The sequence below is a fragment of the Papilio machaon genome, chromosome 20, assembly GCF_912999745.1.
Source record: "Papilio machaon chromosome 20, ilPapMach1.1, whole genome shotgun sequence".
Classification (NCBI taxonomy): domain Eukaryota; kingdom Metazoa; phylum Arthropoda; class Insecta; order Lepidoptera; family Papilionidae; genus Papilio; species Papilio machaon.
Window position 1 is genome coordinate 4,109,960 of NC_060005.1, and position 16,222 is coordinate 4,126,181.

At 32.6% G+C, this 16,222-nt stretch overlaps 1 protein-coding gene across 1 annotated transcript; it reads right to left on the bottom strand.

The window, feature by feature from the left end:
* Nucleotides 1-249: 249 nt before the first annotated feature.
* Nucleotides 250-16,008, bottom strand: LOC106712502 (limbic system-associated membrane protein). Its single transcript, XM_045683003.1, has 10 exons — nt 15,983-16,008; nt 6,384-6,556; nt 5,253-5,460; nt 4,811-4,981; nt 4,396-4,524; nt 4,032-4,170; nt 3,387-3,538; nt 1,248-1,367; nt 982-1,041; nt 250-467 (listed from the first exon to the last, which is right to left on the bottom strand). The coding sequence occupies exons 2-10, from the start codon at nt 6,528-6,530 to the stop codon at nt 250-252; spliced, it is 1,344 nt and encodes a 447-aa protein (XP_045538959.1). The 5' UTR covers nt 6,531-6,556; nt 15,983-16,008.
* Between the last annotated feature and the right edge of the window lie 214 nt (nt 16,009-16,222).

Below are 16,222 nucleotides of genomic sequence, written 5' to 3' on the forward strand. Positions count from 1 at the left end.
GTTCGTTTTAATGAGCAATTGATTTATTAATATGTTTATAATATCTGCAAAATCCTTTTCAGTACAGTCACAGATAATTACAATATAACATTAGACTATGCCATTGATATGTTGCCACGTGGATTGAAAAAAATTGAATGGATGTTATATCAATTTTAATACGATGCAAACATTGTAGTTGATATTACATTCTATCTAAGATAGTGCTTACGAAATTAAGGGAAAATGTGTTTTAAATTATATAGCTAGTCATCTAATTTCGTCTAATAATATGCCAAATATACCACAATTTATTACAGTAATAACTAGTACTAAATCTAAGTCAGTAGTCTTACATAAAATTGGTGATAAATGATATAGTATATTATTGTTTGGTGAAATACGACTAGCTTTTGAACATGTCGACTCAGCAGACGGAAATAGACTTGCGTCCAAGACAGATTGGTCGATGACATTCTGCATAGTACCTTAAATAATAATAAAACAGTTTAATTCGAATCGTCTTTCCACGTGCGTGCAGTCAACAATTGGAAAAACTTGATGGCACGGCGACAGTGTTTCCATCCAAATTAGAAGTTGGGCCATTAAGTGCAGAATGAATATGCATTGACTAGACTAGCGCGTACCATCATTCGAACACTCAACGTTAGATCGTGGAATCGTGGTGCTAGTTTAATAATTAAAAGAAAAGATTCTTTGAAAACTTATTCTAAGATTTTATGAATTCGTACTACGTCACAATTATATCAAAGATTTTTATTTTGCATTGAATTTTTTATAATAAGTGTCAGATTATTATGACTTTTTTAATATTTCTCGAAGAAACTCTGAAAAAACGGTAACTTTATTTTGAAATATTTATAACGAGAAATACGTCGAAAATATTTTGAATCCTTAAGAGATCTTTCGCATTTCTAGAAATAATTAACTATGTACATTATTATTATTAAATCTATAATTTATTTTTTAATTAAAACTTACCATAAATAGCGTCCGGGGTGTAATACTTTTGTTGAGCAGGACGTATTGGTGCCATCAAATCTAAAAGTTACAATAGAATTCATTTAGATCATTATACTTTACAAAGGAACACTAAAAAAAGTATCGATGAACTGTGCGCAAGACGGGACTGAATTCAGATATATGACGACTGATAGCGATGTGTGGAAGGGAAGTACATACTATGCTAGCCAGTTAACTTAATTCTAAAACCGAATTTGACAATATATGGGTGATCAATTACTTACGTGTCAGCGACGTGTAATCTGTAGTCGTCGTAGTTGAAATTTCTTTTGTTGTCGGCGGTTCAGTTGTCGTTGTTGTTGTTGTGGTTGTTGTAGTCGTTGTTGTAGTTGTTGTTTTTATTTCTATTTACATACGTGGAAAAGAGAAAGCAATAGATTAAAAGTACAATCACTAACTGTTAATAAGTGATATGCTTTACTGTTACACACAGATATATTTAATTAATATTAATAAGCAATACTTAGGTATCGCTCCTCATATTAATATACTGCGAGGCTTTTTATCCACTTCAAAACTATGAGTTAACTCTAAGTATATAATAATATAACAACAAGTCATAATCTTATTTTTTATAGCAAAAGGCGGCAAACAAGCAAGCTGCCATTTGATTTAGCGAAAATAATGAAGGTGCCGTTTCCCATGACGTCTGCTTTTGCAGATGTGTTGCCTACCTTTAATTGACAAAGAACGATGATATTTATCCTTCCTATGCGTCCCCTACTCTGCGATATGGTAATAAAATGCGAGGTTAAACAGCTAATTAAATATAAGTAACGATAAAGCTGGTACTTCAATATTCAAAACGTCAATAAAGCCAATAATTGTCGCCTTCGCGTGACAAGTTCTTAATTATGTTTCAACATCGGTGCACATCTCTTGTAAGTCGTTTAATTAATTTTACTCATAATTAGCGATAAAAGTTAATTAAACGTAACTATATGATTTACCTATATTATATAATTTGTTAATTAAGAACATCTCTACTATGTAAAAAATATATAAGCACGTTGAAGTTGTTAATAAGTGTAATTTGATCACATGGTACCTTCCGCGCTAGGCATTTTTATTATACATTTTTATATGTTTTAGGTAGAGCAAAATTCTCTCCTGTACTGTCATTGTTATCTAATGGCTTGTTCAATTGTTAGATCAGGTTATGTTACAATTTTTCACTGTCAAGTCTCTTAAAACTTTACGATCACAGTGGTTGTAAATCAATTAAAAAGTTTTATGTGCATACAAGCAAAAGGACGGACTGTCGAGGACGTTTATTTCCTACCCGTCAGTGAAATTTTTGACGCTCACAATGCAATTAGTAATACAATTTGTCATATACACAAATATTGATAAAAAGCTTTAACGGTGACAGTTTTCGTTATATTATATAGTGTGCCTATTTGAGGAGGATTAGTTTGACAATTGACGCCTATGAAGTATTGAATTCGTTTTGTATGAGGATGAATATTGTACTTAATGCACGGCTGTTATAGTGTCGCACCGTACGTGCTTAACGAACAATAATGAAAATGTCAAATTAATTGTCAAACTAATAATCCTAAAATATACACACTATAGGAATATCATCGATAATAAATCTTAAGTGGGTACGAAATTTACATCTTTGACTATCCATACGTAATACTAATGCTATTAACTTGTTGGTTTGTGTTTCTAACCGCCAAGCTAATAGATTGGCTCGATACTCGTATACCGTATAACGTATTACGCCCTAGGCGATTTAATGACCGATTAGGACGCAAATATTGAAAGTACCACTGCATGCGTATGCGTAAAAGTAATGTGATGAACCATGTAATGTGGGAAATATATTACTTTATAATTTAGTGGCTATCTCTTTACCCAGAGTATTTTATTTTCACATAAGCAATCACATAGGGAAGTTACGTCATAGTAAATCTACAATGAGGAGTTATTCTTTTACAACCTTCATTTAAAATATTTACACAACCTTAAACTTTACTCGAACCAGTTCATGTATTTTTGGAACGAAGTTCCTTATCGCGCGTTGTGAAAGGGGGCTAGACGGTAAAAATTCTTACGAAAAGTTGTCACGACACTTTTTGCTATAGTAAGTATGTTAACGACGAATGAGCGCTACTTCACCATCGCAACGACGTGACAATATATAACGAAAATTCATAGAAATAAAATGTACTTCTTGTGAAGACTTAAGTTTTTTATTCATAGAATAAACATTGGTTCCTTCACTAATTAATCGAAAGGAACTTCGTTCCATCCGGGTGTCCCTTGACACCTCTCAAGTTTTTTTTAATTATTATTATTGTTGATCTGGTAATGTCAAATAAGTAAACATGTATGTATATAATATTTTTACTTACCATAAAGTCTGATAGTGCCTTCAGCTTTACCAAACGCATTTGAAGAGTAGCATGTGTACACTCCCGTATCGTCAGTTGTTAAATCCCTTATGAATAAAGTCGCCTGCATCTGATATGCTGAGAGACGTTGTTCAAACATTTCGAATTTTTCACTGAAAAAATAATATTATTTAAATATCATTTATTTAACGTATGCTACAGTAAATTATGTGATTTTAGTTGTTACTTAATTGGAATGTAACATAAAAGTATGTATACGTATTGTTGAAGTAAAAGAGGTGTGACGCGTCGGAGCTAACGGAAGTCTGTATTTAGCTCCAACGCTCAGGTTACAAAAAGGAGCGTACTTATATTTTTTGTACCGTAGAATCAGAATAGGAAAACATTTTTTGGTGACGTGACAAGATTTACCTGTAAAATTTTATGAATATTGAGATGTATTAATGTAAGCAGTTACTTTAATTACGAATGTTGGTACATGGTTAGAAAAAAATGAATGGATTGCATTAAAGGTGACATGATAAATCTGGAGGACGAAAACTGGTGCGCCAACCCCACAACGTATGGGAAAAGTACTGGGAGATAATTATACAGGTACTAGTAGCTTATGAAATCCAAAGTTTAATCCGTTATTTCTCTGCTTACCCAGATAAAATCATTTCATCTCCACTTTTGAGCCAATAAGTATTAGCAGCAGGATTTGCCTCGGTGATGCAATCAAGATTTGCATTGGAGCCAGTTGTTACCCTAACAACTTTTGATTTTACTTTTATCGTTGGAGCAACTGTCAAAATAAAAAAGTATAAGTTGCGAATGCTTTTTTACATCACGCAGAACACTGGGGAAGAGTAGTAGATAGTGCAATACATGCTGTCAAAACGATAGCAGTACCGCAGTGTCTCGCTGTTCTGCTCCGTGTGAAACGGGCATAAGTCGCAGTTGCCAAGTCACAGTTGCTAAGTCGCAGTTGTAAAGTCGAGTGTAGTTGATTGTTAGAAGTTTAACTTACAATTAACAGCGACCATAATCCGCTTGCTTACGGAGGGCGGAACATCGTTGGAGGCGATGCAGAGGTACGCTCCCATCTGTTTGCGATCGACCCTTGTGATGTTTAACACGGGGCCCACGAAGTTATCAACTATAAAGTCAATTATCATATTAAATCTAATTTTGAAAGATTTAGGCTTCTAGATTGCATAAATTGGTATTAAGATGTAAAATATGTTGTGAACGATGGCTAATGAAAAGAAAAACTGGATTACTAATTATTAAATCAGTTTTTATAATATTAATTTTTATAATATGGATAGTCTATTGTGTGTTGGATTTTTTTTTTTTGTTAAAAGGATTTGCCATTAAAACATAACTTAGCAATGTATTTAATTAAATGTGTAAAGGAAAAATAAATTCTAATTGAAACTTACCCTTACTCAAGACACCTGCTTCGTTCCTCAGTAGAATATTACTTCCGTCTTCTCTTCGCCACAATATTCTGGGTTCAGGATGGCCGCTTGCTTTACATATTACTACTACGTCTGTATTTTCCTGTACTGTGACGTCACTACTCGTACCTTCATCCAAAATATTTGGAGGCTCTGTAAAATAAGATTGAAAATAAAATATAAATTAGTGTTGAGTAATTATAAAAAAAGCAAGCTAATTATAAGGAAATTTCATTGTTTCAACAAACAAATCATAATAGTTACTGGTGCGATTTTAATAATTATTATCTTTGCATTGGATAATCTGAATGCTACGGGAGGTGAAGTTGAAGTGCTACGGAACTCTACATGCTACGACTCGTAGCAGCTTACGAGAAATTACTACTGCTACGAGTTAGTAAATATTAACTTTTACTAGTCTTACCCAAGACGTCTATACATCCTATTTGTTTTTTCATTTTCGCTGTATTTATTTGACACATATAGCATCCCCGATCCGCGATTCTCAGTTGTCGTATGTGCAGCTGCCACGCTCCCGGGGGATCATTAGTTATAGAGTATCGAGTGCTGTGCCTGACAAGTTTCGTTTGGAGGGAGAGCACTGTCTGGTCGTCCGCCGTGATCCACGCAACCTGAGTAAATAAATATCAATATTTAACTACAGTACTATTTTTATCTGAACTCTATTTATTTTTTTTATTTCTATTGCTGCAAAATATGTTTATCTTCTATGGATAACGTTGTTTATGACTAAATAATAATAAAAAAAAGTTTTGCTAAATGAAAAATAAACGGTTAGGTAAATAAATAGTAAAACTTAACAAACTTCGGAAAAAGGCAGGAAACGGGTAAATAGAATGAACGAGTTTCCGGAAGCGTGAGATAGTTTGCTGATTTTCAATGTAGACGTTTTCATTTTATATTTGTTGAATAAGCTAATGCTAAGGTTTAATAACCATTATAGCAAATTAATTTTGTGATTGCTGTACTCACTTATAATAATTTTATTCAGTATTAATGAAGAATTAATTATGAATGTTGCAATGAAAAAAGTAATGTACGCAACATTTTAAATTATTATTTTTTTTTTAATAAAATGAACATCAACACACGTCTAATGTTACCATCAATAATGGGGACTTGTCATTGTTGTAGTTAATTATTTATTTATGTTGTAATTATAAGTTATCTAACTTAAGTTGTTGAACATAATGTTCAACTGAAAACCAGCATTTGTGTTTCAGTGGCCGCATCTTTGATGTATTTTTCTTTCATCATGGATAGATGTTTGTTTGAAGGTATATCTGGTACGGCTCAAAGAATCTTGATGAATTTGCCACGGAGGTAGAACATAGTCTGGAAGAATAGGCTGCTTTTTAAGTTTTATTAAATGCCGCACCAACAGAGTCGCGGGCGACAGCTAGTGTAATCCATACTTTTCATTACTTATGTTCTTTCTTTAACGTCGTTGAACAATTGTCATGAACTTTTGTCTGTTATTTTTATCTAAAATAAAAAGATTAGTAATCAGCATAACTATTATTAGCATATTTACCATATAATCTCCAAGGTCAGCAATTGGGCACGTCAGTACAGCTTCCTTGCCGAGAGCGCCTGTGACGTTCTCTATGGGACCCGTAAAGCTCGGCTCTACAACACGTATAGAACTCGTTGGCTTTATCTTACTGTTTATTACTGACATCTCCCTGCCGATGCGATAATTTGAAACTATAAAGAAATAAAATAGAAAGTTAGTAACGTGAAAAAAGACAAACTAAATATATCTTAAAAAATAACAATCCGTTAATTTAAAGTTAAAGGGTTAATAAACACTCGACTTGCAATCTGCAGGTCCTGGGTTCGAATCCCACCATGTACCAATGTTTTCGATTTTCAATTTACATATGTACATCTCTCAGAATCCGACGTTCTTACGGTGAAGAAACATTGTGATGCAACCTGCAGATACTTGAGATGAAAGCAACCCGCACTGGGCCAGCGTGGTTTACTATGCCCTAGTCGTCTCTGACTTGACTGAGCTGGTGATGACGAATCAATTAGCAATAAACTTGAAATAAAACCTACAAGTACCATATACATTTTTTTGATATGTTGATGAAACTAATAATTAATTCTTATTTATCCTATACCTTTACACTTTTTTATTTTCGTCTACATTTGTTCTGCCAGCAGTATAAATCATTTCGTTTCGTTACATGATAAATTTATTTTCAAGATAAAAGACGCCAAAGGTGTACCCATCTAACACGTCAAGCGACATTCTCTTTCTAAGTGGATAATAGAATTTTGGTAAATAAGTAGAAGTTTTGGAGCCTTTCATTATAACGTTATAAATAGCCGTCATTTGATGGATGACTCGTTTATATAGGTTAATGGGGATATACTAAGCGTACACAATACTCCCTTTGTTCCTGTTATGTTCTAAAACTTTTCAACAACATTGTTTGTAATAAATAAAAAAATAAAAGTTATATTAGACCACAGAAAGAGTTACGCAAGCAAGGGAAATGTCTTTTTTCTGTACATCCCCTACATCTGACCATGTTATGCATTAGATAAACAACGCTTCAAAAAAAGGAATTTTACTATAGTATTATAAATGCGAAAGTTTAGATGGATGAATGGATGGATGTTTGTTTGAAACTATTTCTGGAATGGCTCAACGGATCTTGATGAAATTTTTCACAGATTTATAACATAATCTGGAAGAACATATAGGCTACTTATAGTCTTTTTTTTAATTCCGCGCGGGTAAATACGCGGGCAAAAGCTAAAGAATTATAATTCAAGAATTTTTCAATGTCAGGTAGTTTTTAAAGTTTATTCAGTACATTCATACAAAAACTCACATAAAACTTGTCAATAAATCAATATATTCAAGTCTAATTCCGTGTTATATTCAAGCAAGGTCTAGTTCCATTCGGTCCGAGTGGCAATAGCCGTTAACAAGTCACAGAGTTAGCTCACTACACATTGATTTGTACGAAGCCTTAACACGTTCAAGCCCAACTGTCGTGATTGAGGGAACATTCACTTTGTGATATCGATAGCAGAAAATAAAACGATCCTTTGAAATGAATTTTGATTTCAGATGTTTTCGAATGATTATTGCTATTTTGGGTTAATATTAGGATTGTGTAGTAATAATTTAATTCGAATTTAATTGTCTCCATCTCGCTTTCTATTATGTATTAGATTAAATAAATATAAACCAATAAATATATAAAAGAAATATAAACTAACTAGGGTGACGCAGTGACCCAAAGTGGGCCTTGGCCTCCAACACCAAAAGTCTCCACTTTAGATATATAAGATATAGCATTTAAAATATACATACTTATATAATAAAATAATCCCATTTGTATTTTGAATCTATGCTATGTTTTAGTTGCAGGGTAAAAAAAACTAGCGGTCCAGTCCCTGCTTCGTCAGGGTAGATAATAACTATGACTATGTAACTCAGGGATGACGTAAGAATTGTAATGGTAAAAGATTTATTTTTATTCAGTCCAGTAGTTTTAAGTTTATTTCTATTACAAACGTTGAACAATTCATAGCTTTCGGATACACATTTTTAGAATAATATAGATATTATGTATGTATATATACGCATACCTGTAGTCCGCGACTTCGTCCGAATTAAAAAACGTAATAACTAATAATTAGTCTATGTGTTCTTCCAGACTATGATCTACATATATGGCAAATTTCATCTAGATCCGTCGAGTCGTTCTGCACTTCAAACAAACATCCACCCATCCATCCAAACATTCACATTTATATTATTAGTAAGATTTATTTTGATGTATGGGTATTCATCAAGTCCTGTTGAAAATTGCTATCACAACATGCAGATAAAGTCAAAACGTATTTTAAGTTGAGTGCTTGATTTAATCCCTACAAACTGATTTTGTTGTTTTTCCGCTAAATTGATTTCTGTTATTGTTTTTTCGTGATGTGTCCAATTTTTTCACCTTCATGAAATGTAAATTTTTATTAAAAATAAATAGGACCATTTTTATAAAACGAATAAATAAAATAAATAAACGAAGTCTGTTAATGTTGACAATATTATTGTGCATGTTTAAAAAAGTTAAACAAAGTTTAATATGAGTTAACTCTTAATTTTTATTTTCTACAAAGTTCACAGAAAATCTGAGAGCTATAGAATAACGTTCAAAATGATTCCGGTAATTCATCAATTTTTGGTTAAATTTTTTTATTGACGTATTCATGGAATAGTTTAAATATGGATAAACCGTTTTAAATACAGTCAAGGCTTTATACTCGTACTATCAAATACTTGGAAAAACACGTAACATTTGACTAAAAATTTGTTCCTTTACAGTTTCTTCTCACCTGCCAGTTCTTACTCAACTCACGAAGGGTTAGCGCTCCGGTTTTCGTCCTCTAAATCAATATCTTCTGTCATTAATCTCTTCTTAATCATGTCAACTTTCAATCCGTTCATCTCTTCCTGGCGTACCCCTACCAGTATGCCACGTTCATATTCAAAGTTCGTTTTACAATGAACAATATTTCATGTTAATAATAGTATAATATCTAGTGTGTATGCATACGTTGATCGTTTAATGTTCGGCGTACGAGGTCAGTGAAGCGGGCCGTTAGCCAGAATGGACTGTTGTTAGTTCACAACAATGAGGGCAATATATCAGCCTGTGGGGCCGCTACTGGATACTATCGCTTACGAGCCACGCTAAAGTGCAACAATTATAACAAACTTTAACTAAACCACACTGCAATTGTAGTGTTTAAAATTTGGCACATATTTCGTTAATGTTTACTTGTGGTTTAAGGTGTTTGTACTTATTATTTGTTTGGTAATATCGGTTGAGAAACAATGGAACAAATTAGTGTCGGTGACACACTCACAGACAGATAGTACGTTCGTATCACCATAAAAAATTAAATACATAATGAACACATAGTGCGGACTTTATGCATGAGACGACAAAGTGTTTTATATGAGTATAATTCGAGTGTGAAAACCCACGGTCACTTATTTTGGAACGAAGTTCCTTATCGCGCGTTGTGAAAGGGGGGCTAGACGGAAAAAATTCTTACGAAAAGTTGTCACGACACTTTTTTGCTATAGTAACCATGGCAACGACGTGACAATATATAACAAAAATTCATAGAAATAAAATGTACTTCTTGTGAAGACTTAAGTTTTTTATTCATAGAATAAACATTGGTTCCTTCACTAATTAATCGAAACGAACTTCGTTCCATCCGGGTGTCCCTTGACACCTCTCAAGTTTTTTTTGCACTATAAATACCTTTTATCCAATAACCATTAAATTTAGTGAACTAATAAAGATTTCATTTTAGTTTAGATTTTGTAGACGAGATTATTATCGATCCCGAAAGTCTATTATAATCAATTACCACTTACTTTAAGGACTAAAGACTTATATAACTGAACGCAAATAGTTTCGAAACGGAATATTATGTAGATAAACATAATATTATTTTGTTAATTTAAAATTCATAGATGTTTACTTTCGCCTTGAGCAAAATTGTGTCGGCGTCCACCCTTACTGATTCAATAGCTCTTAGGGGAAACAAACCAATATAACGTCGTCAACTGTAAATTGATAATAAATATTAAATGATCCATTTTTTTAATTTTAAATGCATTTATAATATTATTTTGGATGGATACTTAAATCTTATAACAATTATGTCACACTCTGAAACTTTTAATGGTCGCTGAAGGAAGGTTAATATTTTGTATGAGAAATCAACACAGATGGAATTCATAACTAAATATTGAACGAGTTTGAGTATTTAAATAAACAAAAGAATTTCTAAATTCGAACTGCTTGGTCTAATACCCATTTAATAAAATAAGGACTATTAATGTGACAACTGTACTGCAGAAATATGAGCCTGTAAATTAACTTACGCCCTTTTTAATACACAACTAAAAACTCTATGTATAAGAATATTAAAATTATCAACATAATATTTCTCACAAAACAAACTTGAAAAATAGGAGGTAATTACTCGTACTGTACAAAAAAGCACTCGTTCCCTATGGAAATACTGTGAAATGTGCAAACAATTAGAAAAGGGTCCTCTTTGAACCCTCACGCAGGGTAGTGTAGGGTACCGCACAATAGCACTTGATGTCAACAACAGTCGCTTACAATCAAAATATGGACCCTTTTCAAAGTTTTGGGCTAGACATCTGTTAAGTGTAACATTTTTTTATTATTTTCTACTAGTTTGTACTGTCTGGAATCTCATGAGCAAATACTATGACAGTATATTCTTTAAATGTGTTTATAAAAGGTACACCAATAATATATATATATATATTTTTAATGATTTAAAATTTTTATTTAATTTTAATTTATTCCTCCCAAGAAGACAGACGGGCGGTTAAGATCTGTAAGAAAATAGGCCAAAAAAATTATGGTTTATAAAACCTTGTGTGCCGACTAGCTATAATATAGTTTCAAAATGTATGACAAAAACCGCCAAATTATTTTAACTCTTCGCAAAAAATTATAAATATACTTAGTCAAAATAAAAATAAATAACATGTGATAAAATATTAATAATAAGCGATAATATTTGTAAAATTATACTTTATCTCCATACGTACGATTTTTAATATTCATAAAAGTTTATAAAATGAACCGCTGTCAAACACACTCTTTCGTATTTCCGTGTCTTCACTTTTGAAACACTTGTATTAAAACCAGAGTCATTTATTTTGCTTAAGACAGGTTTCACGTGAAACCTTATAAGTATAGATTACACATATGTATGTTCCATATTATAATAATATCGGAATATACCATGTCGACAGCTTTGCAATGTATTCTAATTAACGCAGCAATCAAACAAAAGAAATACCACAAAAGGAGGAATACAATAGGAAACCAGATAAGTCGAACACAAGAAAAGGTTTCAATTAAGATTGTAATTTTGGCCTAAACTATTTATTTAGAAAAAACCTATGTGATTAAGTTAGTTTTATGTCTTTATATAAAGTGGCAAGCAACAAACTTGCCGTAGCTCATTGACACCTCCAACAAGTTTATGATGCGTTGCCTACGTTAAATATAGAGAGGAGAGGACGTACAGAAAGACGGTATTACCACTTCCTATACCTTCTCCTTCCGATTCTAATTCAGTTCACCTTTCCATGCTTTGTTATAAAAAAGGGTAAGAAGTGTAAGAACTGAAATTTGTCTACCGGTACGCAGACTCATTAGACGAGAGGCAGAATTACTTCCACTTCGCGTTTTTTGTGTGAACTTGGTATTGCACCCGTCGAGCAGGCCACTCGTGCATTCACTAAGCTTGTTTCTGCGGGCTCTATCACTTTTGACAGATAAAGTAATTGAATTAGTTATATACTTTTACAAATAAATAATAAAACAGAAATAGCAACCTATCTTTTGCCTCAGTATATTTTACGGGCTAGTTTCCTTTGATAGCATGAAAGTAATGTACTTCGCAAACTGCTCAACAGTATAGTACAGTCCATTTATAAACAACACTAGCGGCAAACGACACTAAACGTCCATTACAATGAAAACGGTGGCTGGAGAGCCGAGTATATATTAGATAGTGCGCGAAATCATTAGTTACGTGGCTTTGACAAAATAGTAGAGTAAAATACACAAACACTGAATAGTTATGTGTATTTTGCGAGTGCTTTTGAAATAATACCATCACTAAGCAAAACTTATTCCAATTTTTCTATAAGATTATACTTAATTTATGTTTCAAAATGCTTTATTCTTACTTCTTACTAGTATTATAAATGCGAATATTTGGATGTATGGATGGATGTTTGGTAGAAAGTATCTACAGAACGGCTACATTTATCTCGCTGATATATGACTCTTACTAATATTGTACTCGAAAATGCGAATGTTTTGATGAATGTTTTGTTAGAAGGTATGTCTAGAACGGCTGCATGGATCTCACTGAAATTTGGTATAGATATAGAACCTATTCTGGAAGAACACACAGTACTACTACTTAATAACTAACACTAGTACTAATTAATTTTTTTTACTCGCGTACGAAGTCACGGGCGACAGATAGTATATTATAAAGTAATTAAATAATGACTTTGAACATGTGCGTTGCATTTAAGGACAGATGTTCCTCTGAACGTGGTATGAATTCAAATGCCAAGTAATTACATTCCCTGATTACATTTTTCATCTCAAGTTTACGAATAAAAAAAAATATTCTATTACTAGCTGTTGCCCGCGACACCGTCCACGAGGAATTTAAAAAAAAACGTGATAAGTAGCCTATGTGTTCTTCCAGACTATGTTCAATATCCATGCCAAATTTCAGCGAGATCCATGCAGCCGTTCTGGAGATACCTTCAAACAAACTTCCATCTGTCCATCCAAAAATTCCCATTTATAATATTAGTAAGATTGATTTTACATTATCACTCGTATTGTCTCTATAATGTTACAGTTAGCCACGTATTGACAATGTGACATAGTCCTAATGTGACTCGATGAGTCGAACAATTCCAAATTACATCACGAGGTCATTCGTTCGGCGCGATTCTGATGACGTCATGTGCGACTCCATTAATCTTTTGGAGTCGAGTAGAGACAATAGACTTTTTATTTAATCGTATCTATCGTGACATTTGACCTATTCATGACAGCTCATAGAAATTTGAGTTATATCATCACTAGCTGTCGCCCGCGACTCCGTCTGCGCGGAATTAAAAAAAATAATAAGTAGCCTATGTTTTCTTCCAGACTATGATGATTTACATCTGTGCCAAATTTCGTTAATATCCGTGGAGCCGTTCTGAAGATACTTTCAAACAAACATCCATCCATCAATCCAAACATTCGCATCTATATATATAAAAGAAAGTCGTGTTAGTTACACTATTATTTATAACTCAACGTCGGTCGAACTGATTTAGCTGAAAATTGATGGGGAGGTAGCTTAGAACTAGGACACGGACATAGGAACTTTTTTTTTATCCTGTGTGCATTTTTTTATTCCGCGCGGACGGAGTCGTGGGTAAAAGCTAGTTTATAATATTAGTAAGATAATACGTGAAGTGAAAATTCTGTATAGACCGACAACGTTTTGGAACCTGGTGGGCTTAAGTCAAACTAAAGTAATATGGCTCACAAGCGCCACCATGTCATTGTCAAAAAAGTGTAATAAGATCCTTGCTGTACTGTAGCAGACTCGTATTTTTTTATTGAATTTTCAGCGCATAAATAGGTTTTTATATATTTTGTGACACCACTAACCGTGATAGCAACATCTCTGTCACCGGGCCAGATATTCTTGTTTGACGGTACCCGTTTATAGAGAAATTATGCGAACGGATGAACTCAAAATTCGACACAGTTAATATGGCGAATTAAAATAATCTTTGAGCATGAATTATGGTCGAATTTCGATCATTGGGCGAATACTATGAATAAATTAGGTTGTTCATAACGTTCCCAGTGTTGAAGTCAATTATTGTGTTTAATTTAAAAATTAGTAAAAAGCGGTTCGAGATCGCTTATTGTGTGAAACTGTTCGATCTCATGCATTTAAATTCAGAATTAGTGAGGAGATCCGCTCAAGGCTTTTCTTTCATTTTACGAACGTAAGCTATCACTTTAAATTACATTTCATATTGGACAAAACTTAGAAACATGACGAGAAAACTTAAGTTATGCTACTATATTTTTAAATATGTATATATTTAGTATATTATATATAATTAGTAAATTGTATATTTTTATATTTACTATATTTTTTATTTTATGTGTACTGTAACTAAATTTAGTTTAAAATTATTTTATTTAGTTTAAACGTTTTTTTAAAGAGATAACGTTTTGACAAGCAATAGTTCGAGTAAACAAAAGTGTTCTTAGTTTAATAGTTTTTAAGTAACCAGCTGAAGTTGCCACACATAAAGCTGTTTAATTCGTCCCTTAGTTTAGACATAGTATATAAAATCTAAACTACGATACTGTTCCAGTACTCTGAGTGTAAGTAAGACACGTATTTTTCTTCGGCCTTTTTTTTCTTATATATTTCAATTATTTTCCGGCAAATTTCTAGCCGTGCGACATTTGTTCGCGTGACGTGGGTCGTCAGTGGAAATCCGCAATTTTTCAACTCGGAAATTTGGCATGAGAACATAAATAACTAACCTGGAAAAAGTCGTACGTATTCTGGTAAAATGTATTCGAGCTGTAAGAGGATGTGGCGCGCTTCGTTACGTTTGTCACTCCCTGGGGAGCACCTTACACCGCGCTACTACCATCTCACTGACGGGACTTTTTTATGTCGGCAACTAATATTAATCAAATACACTAACACAAATTTAGACAACCTATTAATATTAAATCTTAAGATGATTCTACCTATAATATTTTAAAAAGGTAAGATTTGGTATATTTCTATGTTGGTGACGAAAAAACTGAAAAACTACTGGACAGATTTATAAAATCTTTCACCGTTAGAACGCTACTTATCTCTGAGTTAATAAAAAAAAAAAAAACTATCGAAGTTACGACGGTCAGCTAGTATGGAATAGACTAAAAAAAAGAATTGATTACTCTACACTTTAGTTATACTATGTTTTTATGTTATTCTTATGTCTCATTTTTATTCAAAACTAACACTTTTATCTGATGAATGATCCTGTATTCCTGCTTATTTGTTATTTTTTCCTTATCCTTCGTTTTTATAGTTTTGCCGCTATACATACTACGGCAAATGTTATTCTGTTATCTTTCGCGAAAATAAAGTATGAAAAAAAACTATGTCTACAACATATACACTCAAAATCTATTATTAAGACTTCGAAGGGGACAATATTATTCCGACATAACAAACCATTGTCTATACGATTTTGATTTTTACTAAAGCATCTCTGCACATAAATTTTGACGTAAGTAGTTACTTTTTTTTAACGCATTATTTATTAGCTGGCCATGCTTTATATGCAGTTTTACTTAAATTTATCAATAAATTTCCTTAAAACTACAGCTTTACTAATCCAAACTTAATTTAGGTCAGTTGGTGGTTAATGGACTTTTAACGTTTGTTTATAAAATTTAGATATTGATTTGTCGTAATAAAAACACTCACCTTTTGTAGTTACAACGACGTCATCGGCTCTTAGTAGTAATAAAAGATATAATATCTTTAATAGTCGCATATTATTTTTCTTATACGCCATCTTTTTATCTTTTATGAACATCCAGAAAATAACATTGTGTTATTTCCATTACATTAACAAATAAGTATACACCAACACATCTAAAGACTACTTAATTATTATAAGTAGATTCAAAAAGTTAATACGTTTAGGCAATACAGTATGTTTCT